The sequence below is a fragment of the Equus caballus genome, chromosome 17, assembly GCF_041296265.1.
Source record: "Equus caballus isolate H_3958 breed thoroughbred chromosome 17, TB-T2T, whole genome shotgun sequence".
In the NCBI taxonomy this organism is placed as follows: Eukaryota; Metazoa; Chordata; class Mammalia; order Perissodactyla; family Equidae; genus Equus; species Equus caballus.
In genome coordinates this window covers 48,946,525-48,959,930 of record NC_091700.1, presented here as the reverse complement: position 1 = coordinate 48,959,930, position 13,406 = coordinate 48,946,525, and the positions used below count along the sequence as shown (strand labels likewise).

At 35.6% G+C, this 13,406-nt stretch overlaps 1 protein-coding gene across 4 annotated transcripts in view; it reads right to left on the bottom strand.

The window, feature by feature from the left end:
- Positions 1-13,406, bottom strand: part of VWA8 (von Willebrand factor A domain containing 8) — a 358,178-nt gene that overhangs the window by 106,212 nt on the left and 238,560 nt on the right. For all 4 annotated transcript variants that reach the window (XR_011427808.1, XM_023621650.2, XM_023621651.2 and 1 more), the window contains 6 exons: positions 11,246-11,359; positions 10,236-10,300; positions 9,686-9,811; positions 8,464-8,573; positions 7,662-7,816; positions 4,266-4,461 (listed from right to left, as the gene is read on the bottom strand). Coding sequence is in view for 3 of the 4 variants with exons in the window: in XM_023621650.2 (XP_023477418.2) it covers positions 4,266-4,461; positions 7,662-7,816; positions 8,464-8,573; positions 9,686-9,811; positions 10,236-10,300; positions 11,246-11,359 (766 nt within the window). In the remaining variant the exon portion in view is untranslated. The remainder of the gene's footprint in view (positions 1-4,265; positions 4,462-7,661; positions 7,817-8,463; positions 8,574-9,685; positions 9,812-10,235; positions 10,301-11,245; positions 11,360-13,406) is intronic.

Genomic DNA, 13,406 nt, shown 5'->3' with positions numbered 1-13,406 from the left:
TTCAAGAAGGAAAAAGCAAGAATTTTACTTCTGGTGCTAAAAAATATTTTAAGGTATCAGAAAAGGCACTTTGTGCCTATAAAGCACTTCAAAGAAATACTAAGGGTAGTGGTAGCGGCGGTGATAATGGTAAGCAATTGAAAAATAGTCAGAATTGATGTTTATTGATTTGAAAATAAATCAGCTCAGAATATATGATTAAATTAAGGAAGTGAAAACCGTGGCCAGATTTCCCTTCAAACTTAGCCAAATCCTTGTCTATCCATTTTAAATGTTGCAACATTGTAGAGAGGATGGAGGCTCAGTAACTTTCCATTACATTTATAATCCAGGTGGATTTCAAAGATAGGTATAAACTATATTTAGGGATTAGTTGTTAACGATTAAAGGGAAGTCATTGCGGCAGTGTTTACTGCGTGGTTCCCGTAAAGAGTGGGGACAGCTCACACGCACAGGGCCAAGGTTAGGAGGAAGTATAAAAACTGTCAGCAAAACAACTGATCTATGTGTCGATCCCTTCACTAATACCACACTCTCTTGATTACTTTCTGGCTTTATACTTTATGTAAGTTTTAAAATCAGCTAGTACAGATCCTCTAGCTTTGTTGGTGGGGATCAGTGGATGGAAAATTATTAAGAGGAAATCAGGGGTAAGGGAGAATTCTGACTAAACCAACCTAACAGGATTCTTATTGAAGTCAGACCAGGGTGATCAGACATTACCTGGGGGATGGTACTGATCAGAGGTGGGATTCTGGTTAAACTGACTGAGGATTATTCTTGCTAAAATTGGACAATGCAGAGGTGAACACGGAAACCCAAAATGTCAAGGCCTAGCTGGGAACAGGATTCAGAGAAGCCTGACTAGAGTTTGGTCAAGAAGAGAATCTGTTATCACCCATACTGACAGCTCTACTTCACTTATTTTCACTGCTGTACACACCACAATTTATTCTTCTGTTCTTTGTTGATGTGCATTTAGGTTCTTTCCAATTTTTTGCTATTACAGATAGTAGACTATGAATATTCTTATACCTGTCTCCTTGTGTATATATTGAAAATCTGTAGGGTATATATCTAAGAGTGGAATTACCAAATTGTTTCCCAAAGTGTTCCAGCAGCAAAAAAGAGGTCCTGGTGTTCGCCATCCCTATCCACTCTTCCAGGGGTCAGACCTTTAAGCGTAGCTTCACTTTACCTTTCCCTGACTTCTAGTAAGTTTGAGCATCTTTTTATATGCTGTGAATTACTCTTCTGAGAAGTGCCTGTTTATATATCTTTTGCCATTTTTCTCTTGGTTGCTTGGAGTTTTATTTCCCTTCTTTTGTTTAAGTAGTGTTTCTTAAATATTCCAATTGTATATAAAGTGCTCAGGATAGTGTCTGGCACATAGGAAGAACTTAACTGTGGATTATAAAAATAAAAATCCCTAGGAGAATGGTGAAGGGAGATTCCAGAATGATAGCTGTGCATAGGCCTAGGGATCAACCAGTTCAGATTAGAACATCTGAGAAGATTTCAGGAGAGATGCCGCCAAGGAAGTGAAATTGATAAACCCAATATATTAGAACACATTTAGAGATTTTGATAACTGAGAAACACTTTGAGGATTAATTTGTGCTAAGCACATGAAAAAGTAAATCAACAAAACATAATGATTATTAACTCCACGAAAAGAAAAAGCTGTACAGGAAAGAAAAAGCAATAATACCATAATACATAGTTCAGTTGCGAATAGCAGTTCCATAAACATCATAATATAAGCAATGGATGTTAATCCAACCATAACTATCATATAAATATATTGGGAGATGGGAAAATGAGGTGTCAGGCACGGGGAGGGTGTATGAAAAAGAGTTAAACTCTCATCTTACATGGTGGGAGTCAGTAAATAATGCCTAAAACTAAACCATCAAGATTGCACCATAAGGATGAAAGTGAATACCAAAGAAACAGCTTAAAAAGTTGAAAGTGTCTCTGGGAACAGGAAATGATGGGTGAGGGGAGTAAAGAAGGGGCTGACTGTTTTTTCTTTCAGCCTGTTTCACTCTTTCATCTATGTGCATGGAGATTTCCGACGAAAATTTAAACTAACTTAATTTTTTAAAGTAAATAGAACCCAACCATCTGATTAGTCAGGAACTATGGCATATCAGCCTTTTATTAAGGAAATCAATAGACACTGTAAAGGCTACTCTCCTGGTGGCTTTCACAAGGATGGAATAACTTTTGCATAATGCAGACGGGCAGAGATTTACTGCTTTCAATGGTACTGCCACTTTGGAAAATAGTGCCATAGTTTTCTCATGACTCATAAAAATGCCATTCTTAAGTGTTTACCCAAGTGAAGCAAAAACTTGTGTTTACTTAAAAATCTGTGCACAATGTTTGTGGTGGTCTTATTCATGGTTGCCCCAAACTGGAAACTATCCAAATATCTATCATCTTGTGAATGGATTAACAAACTGTGGTATGTCCACACAACAGACCACTACTCGGCAATCAAGAGGAACAAACTACTGGTACACACAGCAACATAAATGATTCTCAAATACACTATATTAAGTAAAAGAAGCCAGACTCAAAAGACCACATACTGTGTGATTCCACCTATATGACATTCTAGAAAAGGCAAATCTATACGGGCAGAAATAAGATCAGCGGGGGGTTTGGGGTAGGCAGAGGGGTTGACTGCAAAGCAGCATGGGGGAGGTTTTTGGGGAGATGCAATTGTTTTCTATCAGTTGTGGTGATGGTTATGCAATTGTATGTATTTGTCAAACTCACAGAACTATATCTAACTTCATGAAAAAAGGTGAATTTTACTGTATGTGAACTGGACCTTAATAAGAACAAACATATACTACAAAAATATCACTCTGTCTGAGGTATGGAGAATGAGCAGGAGGGGGAAAGAGAGGAGGGGGGAACTTTGTCAGGAGGCTATGACAATATTCCAGCACAGGATGGTGGTGATTTGGACGCTGGCAGTAGAACTGTAGACATGTGGGTGGATACAGGTTGTACAGCCAGGTTGCATCAAAAGGACATAATGATTGCTCGTGGATTAGATGTGGAAGATGAGGGAGAGGTGTCAGGGCTGACCCCCAGGTTTCTGGGTGGATGAAGATGCACTAACCTCCGGCACAGAACTTTTTGTAATCCTGGAATGCACTGTCATGTCCCCGTACCTTTCACATGCAGTACTCTCTTCCTGGAGCAATCCCTTCATTTGATTCACTCCCACTCATCTTTCAAGAGTCAGCTCCTAATCACCAGCCTGGGTTGTAAGCCTGTCCTTGTGAATATTGCTATCATAGCACTTATTACATCGTACTGCAATTGTCAGTTTATTCACCTGTCTCTTCTACCATAAAAAGCATTTTAAGGAAATGGTGATTTACTCCCCATGCATTTCAGTTTGGAAGGAACTAATTCTAAATATATCCTACAACCAGGACTTTCAAACCCACTAATAAATTATTATAACACACTTAGCATTATATTTATGAAGTCCACACTAACATAATGAATGTAAACAAAGGAAAACATATCACTATCACTATGATGCAAAGAATAATCAGTGGGGCTTAATGATCAAAAATTTTCACAATTATCTATTATGATGAAAGCCAGTGTGGTTCAGTAAGAATAGCCTAGTCTTGGGATTGGAAGAACTCAGGTGCAAATCTGGGTTCTGCCAGCCACTAGAAGGGTGACCCTGGGTAAGTTATTTTACCTCTCTGTGTCAGTTCTTTGCATGTAAATTAGAGAGTACATTAACAATAGAATAGGGATCTGAAGATTAAATGAATTTATACAAGGAAAAGTGATCAGCACAGGACCTGGCATATGTCATGCAGTAATAAATATATATTGACTCTGAGAGCACTGCCAAGTGAATCACTCTGCATAAGTCCCTGGCCTTTAGTCACAGGAATTTAGGACAAAAATCAGGCCTCATTTTCTAAGCCTAATATTCTAATGATTTTTAAAAGTCTCTTTGAAAATGTGTTCTAAGTAAAGTTATTATATAGATTGTAATGCAAATGAAGATGTGTTTTAATAGCAATGGTTACAACCACACACTGTGAGAAGCTGAACCAAACTTTCTCAGCACATATAGTTCTTTTTAGCTACTTCTAGACCCTGTTAGAATTATTCATATTTATAAATATAGATTGATAATGATAAGCTAAATATCACTACCAAAAGCAAACTACCTTTAACCACCTTGGTAAATTAGGAGTTGGTAAGTTTTTTACCTTTTGGGTAGATATCTTTTAGAGGGACTTCTCCTGGGGGCAAAATCCTGACTATCTGATTAGTGTCTAAAAGAGTCACACAATTGCTCTGTTTTGGAGTTCCACTTTTCTTCTTTCCTCCATAGAACGCTGTATTAGTGATCCCTGGTTTATGCAAAGATGATGGCCTTTTCCAAGAATAAACGTCACTAGGTGACTGGAAAAAAAAAAGAGAGACAGAGAAAGTAAAGTATTGAAGTACTATAAACTACATTCACCATAACTGTTACAATGCAGCCCTTTAAGTTTACCACTGGTAAACTTTTCACAAATATAAGAAAATCAGATTATTCCTTAACCTTTTTGAATTTGGCACAGGAGACAGCTGCTTCACCGATAATCACAATTTTCAGACAAGTGTGAAATATACAACTTACATTTTTTTATCTTGAAATGAATTTTAACTAAAAAGAGGGAATATAAAATTTAGTAAGTTTAAAAATAATGAAACGAACACCTAATGCATCGACTCTCTGGCAGAGGGAGTAGGATATTACCAGCATTTCTGAAGACCCTGGAGAGCCCCTTCCCAATCACATCTTTCTGTCTCCCCTAGATGTAACTTTCATGGAATTTTGTGTTTTTTTCTCTTGTTTTACTTTAAAATTTTACCATGTATGTATTTATCTTTCTCGATTCCAAGATCACAGATAGATATTCTCCTATGTTTTCTCTAGCCTTAATATATTTACTTTCTTGCTCAAGCCACTGTATGTGACTCATCTCCCATCTCCACCAACTAACATTCCCTCCCAAGCAGATGCCCTCCTCACTCTGCCTGGTCCTGACAGATCACACTGGGTTACACTCATGCATGGATACCCTCCTCACCTTACTTGGGCTCCCACATGCCACACCAGGCTGTCCCTTCACTGAGACGCCATCTTCTTCCTGCCTGGATTTGATTTCTATCACCAGTGGTTACCCATCCCCACTATGAATGTCCTTCTCATCTGCTCAGGCTCTGACTAACATCTCACTTTGGGCTACTGTTTGCCCTTTTTTTTGCTGGGAAAGGTTCGCCCAGAGCTAACATCTGTTGCCAATCTTCCTCTTTTTTTTCTTCCCCAAAGTCCCAGTACAGAGTTGTATATGCCCAGTTCTAGCTGTAAGTCCTTCTAGTTCTTCGATGTGAGCCACCACCACAGCACAGCAAGTGACTGACAAGTGGTGTGGTTCTGTGCCCAGGAACCACACCCGGGCCAGTGAAGTGGAGTGTGCCAAACTTTAACCACTAGGCCATCAGGGCTAGATCTGCCCATTTTTCATATTGGATTATTTGTTTTCTTACTGTTGAGTTTTAAGAAATCTTTGTATATTCTGGATACAAGTCCTTGACTGGACAAGTGATTTGCAAATATTTTCTCCTAGATGTAGATTGTCTTTTCATTTAATAGTGTCTTTTTACAGAGCTGAAGTTTTAAATTTTGGTGAAGTTTAATTTACCAATTTTTTCGTTTATGGATCATGTTTAAGGCACTCAATACAACAGAAGTGGTGATAGGGGTATCTTTGTCTTATTCCTGATATTGAAAGGAATGCTTTGAATGTTCCATTATTAAAGATGGTACTTGCTATAGATTTTTGTAGCTATTTAGTATTAGGTTAAGAAAGTTATAATAAGTTTATACTGGTTTAGGTGCCTCAGATAATGCTATAAAAAGTTACTAAGAGGTGATATACCCCTTTGTTGATAGTTGTATGAAGAATCAAAACAAACTCACATAAAAAGAAAGGTACTGTGGTTCAGTAGAAAGGATATGGGTTTGAGGGTCAGTCACACTTGAACTCAAATCCCAGCTCCCTTACTTATCATTTGCGTGGCCTGGGGGATATAACCTCTCTGCATTTCTGTTTCTTCATCTATAAAATCTTGTACAATTGTTATAAAAATTAATTATCATGTATGAAAGGGTTTAGAATAGTGCAGTCCCTGACTGTTGTATTGGGGCCTAAAAATATGATTGTTATAAAATGTTGAAAGGCTGCCTAACTGATTCTAATCTTTCATTTAACAAATATTCATTGAACACCTTCTATGTGGTGGATACCATACTAAATATGGGGGATAGAGGTTTTAGTTTAACAAGGTCACTAATCCTACAGGCTATAAAGGTTTTCTGTAGGGTTAATTCAAACAGTGCCTTATACTCAGCTTTTACTTTCTAACCTTTTTTATAGTAACATTATACTTCTATACTAATTTCATCAATTTCAAGATCAATTTTTTAAATAGTTCCACCTTCAGAAAAATAGCTCCAGTATTTTCTCTACTGATAGCAGCAATCACTGTAGAAAGCATATTAAACATCTCTTTCATTCAGTCAAGGCTGCTGTAGATATGTATTCTAACAACATGCTTCACTTTCAGTTATATAATACCATAGCAAATGCTTTTTACTTGATAATTAGGGAGACATATGGCAAAGTCCTAAGCCACATATTATCCATTGGGTTTGGATTTCAAAAGTCTTATACCCTAAAGCGCTCACCATTCATTAATTACATTAACATTTTGAGGCATGAGAGATTGGTGCACCATCAAGCAGAGCCCATATTTTTATCTTTAAATGATTCTATCATCCCACCTAAAAGCTAGAAAGGAAATTATGAAAATTAAATGTTTAATCAAAACACACGGAGCTACATCTACGGTTATTAGAAGGCAACTTGGACTGAAATAAACTTTATATTTAATTTTCCCACATTTCCATCAGGGGAAGATGGTGCCTAGTTTCACTTAAAGTCAATTACAAATAGCCTCTTCTTTACAGATAACAGTAAATAACAGCAGAAGAGTCTATCTAAAAGCAAATTAAGTTGAGACCATCAGTATTTATAGTATAATCTGGATGCTGCAAAGATATGACAAAACAGAGCAAAACTCAATGGAAAGTGAATTGATGTTCACGAGTGTCAAAAAATTTAATCTACAGTAAGGAGATCCCAACAAATTTCATTTTAAAAAATTCTAGAAGACATGTTATTTCATTAGTCTTGAATTGTTTCTCTTGACAGGTTACATGAGCACACATTAAGACAACCTGATATAAAATCACTGTCAGTACATTAAACATTCAACTGTGTCACATGAACTCCCACATATGGTGAATACTGGTTTTCCCTTACTAAACTATATAATTGCATTACACTTTAAATGCTAATTTTTAAAAAGCAATGAAATCATATAAGTAGAACACATTTTTTAATGATTGATTTGGAAAACAGAATGTTGATCTGAAATGTTTACCAGAAAATCATTACATTTTAAACTACTCCCTCAAATATGCTTATAAATTATAGGCCAAACTGAGGGAAAGAAATATTTATTCAATAATTTAAAAAATTGATGCTTACCATGAGATCTGGGAAACCAACAACAATTGTAGCATAACTATTCTCATCTGAGAGAATTCGGTTAGGAGAGACAATCTTTTGTCCCACAGCTGAACTTAGATTTTCAGATGATAGTTGATCACTTGAAATTTTATGAGGTATGCTCAAATCTGGTTCTGAAAAGTGTCAGAGAAACATTAGACGCCATATGCCTCTAAAATGCTCCAGGAGTTAATTTTTACAAGATTTTATTCTCACCAACGCAAACAGAAAAGCAAAAGTTAAGAAAGAGAAAACACTTTAAATCATATTCATGGCCTTTTGTCTGAGAAAATTCAGTTTTTACAATCAAGGCATCTTCTCAAAGTGGTTTCAAGTATATACGGAATTAAAATTTTTATTAGCAATAAATATTATCACTAATAATAGCACCCTTCAGAAAAACTGGGAAACTGGCCCAACCCAGTGTTGGCAATCGTGTGTTTTAGATTTTTTTCATAAGCACTATTCGCCTCCTAAAACTGCGATGAATTAAGTAGAAATCCTGACGGTCTGCGTGAAAAAGAGAAGATGCTATCCTAAAATAGATTTGAAACCTAAATGTATACAGAAATTCTGATTTGACAGTTAAAAAAATTCAAAGACAGAACTTCAAAGATAGTTGATTCTTATTTACCGTTTCTAGTGTAGTGACTAAGTTCTCTCTTTTGGTATAAATTTAATATTATAATGTTGATATTATTGTTCTTAAATGATTCTAGAGGACAGTATGTACATAAGCATGCACCCATTCAGCCATAAACACAAAGAGCACGGTATTTACCTTGTGTAACTCCAAAGCCTGGGCTAGGTAGCTCCTCTTTCAACATATACAACTGGCAAACCCCACTATCCTCAGATTCGATGTGTGCAGGCTTAGTTAAAAGATATTTCCTGTAAATAAACAAAACATCTAAATGAAAAGCTTTTCTTTTTCTAATAATTATGAAGACAGACTACGAAAAATAAGAGGTTTTTTTCCCCTTCCAAAGCCTCTTTTTTATATTCTGAGTATAATTTTCAGTTTCAGAGTCACATCATTAATTAACAATTAACTTTACAACACTGTGTATAAAGAGCAGCACATAATAAAATGCAGTAATAAACACGAACTAAAAATCCAACACTTCCTATCAGAGGAAAAGCTGTAAAAAAACAAAAAAAAGCAACTCTAAAGAGATACACCCGTATTATCATGGAACCTGCAGTTGATATGATAGTTTGATCAGCCAGTAAGCGGGAGCCTGACCTCTGATTTGTGACCAGCTAAGGGACAGGAGCCCTCACCACTGTAATCCCCTCGATCTACTTATTTTTAAGATTTCTAAAATAGGGATATATAAATAGCCAGAAATCTTTGCAGCAGGCTAGTTCTGCTTATCAGCAGGGGGACAGAGAGAGTTTGCAGTTAGCTAGTGGATGTAATGCATGAGGAAGGGGACAAAATTTTCTGGGTCCCCTGTCTATTCCAAGTGCACATAGTGTCCCTTTCATCCAGAAGTGTACAGTCCAAAGTGGGGAGGCACACAAACATAAACATAACCAAATAAGAGCACACAGATAAAATGAAGAGAAAACTTCTAAGGGGTGGATTCTGTGAAGTTACAGAAAAGCAACGGCTCTAGGATAGAGGCTGTGGTCCTTTGAAGAAAGAATAAACTGAAAATCTATTTTGAAGTATTTTCAGTTTGGCAAGAAAACAGTGAGTTCTCAATGTGCTAAAAGGAAAAAGCTCAAAGAAATACAGACCATACATAAAAGTCATTACATTTTTACCGCTAATTTCAATGTCATCCTCTGGAACACTTTTATAATTACTCTGCGAAGTGACATTTATTTTAATTTTCTTCTTCCCTCTTCTTCTAACTTTCACCTAGAGAGATGCTGCCAAATTGAGAAACTGTTAAAAGACGACACAGGGAGACAGAAGAGTAAGGATGTTGGCTAACTGACAAATAAGGTTGAACGCCAGCACACTACGTGAGACACCATGTAGCTCCACTCACTGATTTGTTTCACTCTCCACCAGAAGCCATTTGTCCTCCGCTACGAGGAAAACTGTCTTGAGGTTGATGGGAAGTGAGATGGTGTGAGTTCGCCCTTCCAGAACATCCAGCACAGTCAAGCTATTCCTGAAAAAGGAGAAGAAAACAATCTGAAAGGAAATGGTGAGGATCATGTTGAGTAGCCATGACACAATCACGTCATGATATATTACACAACCCTAAAAAGAATGTTTTTAAGACTAACTATTAACATAGAAAAATGTTAACTGAGAAAACAGATACACAAAATTCTAGACTATGTAAGGGTATGCATAAGAACAAATAATGGAAAGTGGCAGCTGCCATACTTGCAGTGGTTGTATTGTGGAATTACGAGCACTGTCTTTTTTTACATCTGTTTTTCAATGTTCTATAATGTGGGATGACTCACTTTTACAATAAAACATAATATGGTTATATTAGTTTTATAATAAACAAGTATAATCAAAAGAGGAAACAGAATGGACAAAATCAGAACACCAGTTTAAATCTCCTACAATGAAGAGCTCACCCTTTTTCTTTGTAGAACACTAGCCAGTTTTTGTGTGAAAATTCTTTACACATTTTATAAGTTTCCTAAAGACAAAATAAAACAAAACATTCACATTAAATGGGTCAGATGCAGTCACGTCTCTTCAGCTGCTTTCCCTTCAATAAAGTTCTTCAATGTGTAAAACATGTAATTCTCTGAGAAGCCACCTCTTTATCCACTCTAAGACTCTTACAGTAACATGGATTAAAATACATTAAAAAATTTATTGTAAATGACATACTAAAATATCTTTAGAATAAAACTTTAAAAAATCATGTCAAATACTAGTTAGAAATAAACATGCTATCTGGCGATTAACTGTGGAATTTATACATGACATAAATACATAGAAAATACTTTGTTTCTTACATTAGGATACATTTATGACATTGGAAAAATCTCTTTTTTCATGGTCTTTTAAGACCTAAGTATGTGGTCATACAGGGCAGAGCATAAGCCTCATTTTATATCTTTACCTTTCCATTTTGTATCTATACCTTTTTATGAATGGCAGAATAAATTCTCTTGTGTTAGCCTAAAATGTTTATTTATAGTTTAATTTAGTTAATAAGCTAAAACGTTAATTTATCTTGTAGGTGCAATCAGGTATCATTCTCATAGGTTTGTCATATAAATCCAAAACATAAATACATAACTGGAAAACAGGTTAAAGCAACAGCATGATTGGGAATTTGTCACAAATATCACACTCAAATAGCTAGTGATATTCTATTATCATTACTTCAGTCCTGACAAGTCTTCACGTAAGTATGATGGACACAAAAAGAAGCTATTAGTGTTTAATTATAGGTGTGTCAATGTCTATCTGGTTGTTTTGTGTTAAAACCGGTAAGTGCATAATAAGAGAATTCTCTCGTGCATCATAGTACACAGAAGGCACTGAGAGGGATGTGTGGGCATGCATCTTTATGGTTAGAATGCTACAGAAAATCCTTGGCAATTTGCTGGACAAGTTGGGCACTCCTTACAGCTTCTTCCTTATTCCACCAGGAAGATTTCTTAGATGTAACCTCTCTTTCTGAAGGGAGGATGAGACGACGAAGGGCCCGGCCACCGATATCGAACAATAGGATGACATTACTCTGGAAATAAAGAAAACAGTGAAAAGCTCAAGATTTGTTTCTTTGTTTCTTTCTTTTTTTTTTTTTAAGCAGCAGCCTCTTGGCAACCTAAGAATAAAGCTTATAGTGATGAACCAGAGGGAAGATGACAATATTAAATACGTATGTAAGTGGCACCATGAAGATACTAAATGGCTTTCCTTAATACAGAATTTAAAATACTACATGGCTTTATGAAGATATTTCTAATTATGTAATGCAGAAGTTATTCTCTTTGAAGATTTTATCTTAAACTACCCCCTTCTAAATATAGGCTAGCTTAACCATGATCCTGTTTTTTTACATAGTAATAAGAAAATTAAGAGGATAGATAATTTTTTTTTTTTAAAGATTTTATCTTTTCCTTTTTCTCCCCAAAGCCCCCCCGGTACATAGTTGTGTATTCTTCGTTGTGGGTTCTTCTAGTTGTGGCATGTGGGACGCTGCCTCAGCGTGGTCCGATGAGCAGTGCCATGTCCGCGCCCAGGATTCGAACTAACGAAACACTGGGCCGCCTGCAGCGGAGCGCGCGAACTTAACCACTCGGCCACGGGACCAGCCCCAAGAGGATAGATAATTTTTAAAAGTCTATTTTCTTTAATTACACTTGGAGAATGTTCAATGTTCTGTTGAAAATGCTCTTACATTGTGCATAATTAAATCTCATTTACTCTTTTCACAAATCCAGGTTCAATCTAGAAAATATGTATATGATATAAAGATGGGATAGTAAGAAAATATAAAGGAGCTCAAGAATCTAAAGCATAAGTGTTTCTTCATCTTGAAATTTACTAAGCTTGAGGAACTTTAATAGCTGGTGTTGTAATAATGTACAAACAAGAGATTTCTCCAGCATCATTAATCATAGTTACGCAAATGCAGTAATTAGGAGCATTTTTTCCAAGAAAAAAATGTTTTAAATAAACCTTAAGGATTAAAATAAATGAAAAAAAGAACTTAAAATTGAGAATGCCAGAAAAGATTAAATATTTTAAAGGGATGCAAAGAAGTTGGCTTTCTTAGTTAAAATTTAAAGCTGTTTGAAGATTAACAGCTTTGCAAAAAGGCACCTGCAAGTTGTTTGTCAGGCCTCATTGTTATGCAATTGTCTGTTCTCTCTTTCTTGTTTTTGTTTTGTTTTGTTTTAAGTTTGGGGCTGCTCCAGTTTTCTAACTCTTATGAACTTTTCATTTCAAGAACTTCCTTTGGGCAAAATAGAGATACAAAGCGCCCAAAGAATTAACACATATTTTGCAAAATATAGGAAACAAAATAAGAAATGTTTGCTAATTTGTTGCATAATTTTTATTGAGCAGCTTATATTCTAAAGCACAGAGGAGCATACAATGATGAATTAACCATGACCCTTGCCCTCTTTTATGTAATCCAGTTAGAGAGAAATAAAAAGAAATATTAAAAAAGAGTAATAATTTCATCTGCAAATCTGGGACCTCATAGTGTGGTTTCAAATTTATTTAAGCAGCTAATTTTATTTTGAAATGCTCAAATTAAAGTAGTATTCAGTTTCCTTCACTCCATATACTCTGAATCTTGGCTGTATTAAAAAATTCTACTAAGCATGTTGACAAAGCTTAAATTTTTCCACAAACATTACCCACAGAATGCATCATTTTGTATAATATGAAATTCTCCATTGAGAATGCATGTTAGGAATATTCTCTTTAAAATCAACATTTCATGTAAGTAGTAGTATTCCTGGTATTTGAAAGTTTGAAAATGACAGCAACATCTTACAGTTTGCCTTAAGAAAACATACTAATAGGTTAAAAATTTAATCTCCATTCTAGAATCTTTTTTGAGTATTTTAGGAGAAACTCTTTCTAGTATAATAAATATGTACAATATTAACATGACTTCTTAGCACTAAGCAATTTTGGATAATATCAACTTCTCTAAGCAAAACAAAATCCTAAAAATAATGTTTGATCCTAAAACATGATTAAACAGGCGAATAAGCAGATGATTAAACAGATATGATTAAGGAGAAAAATGTTAGTATGATTTTGCA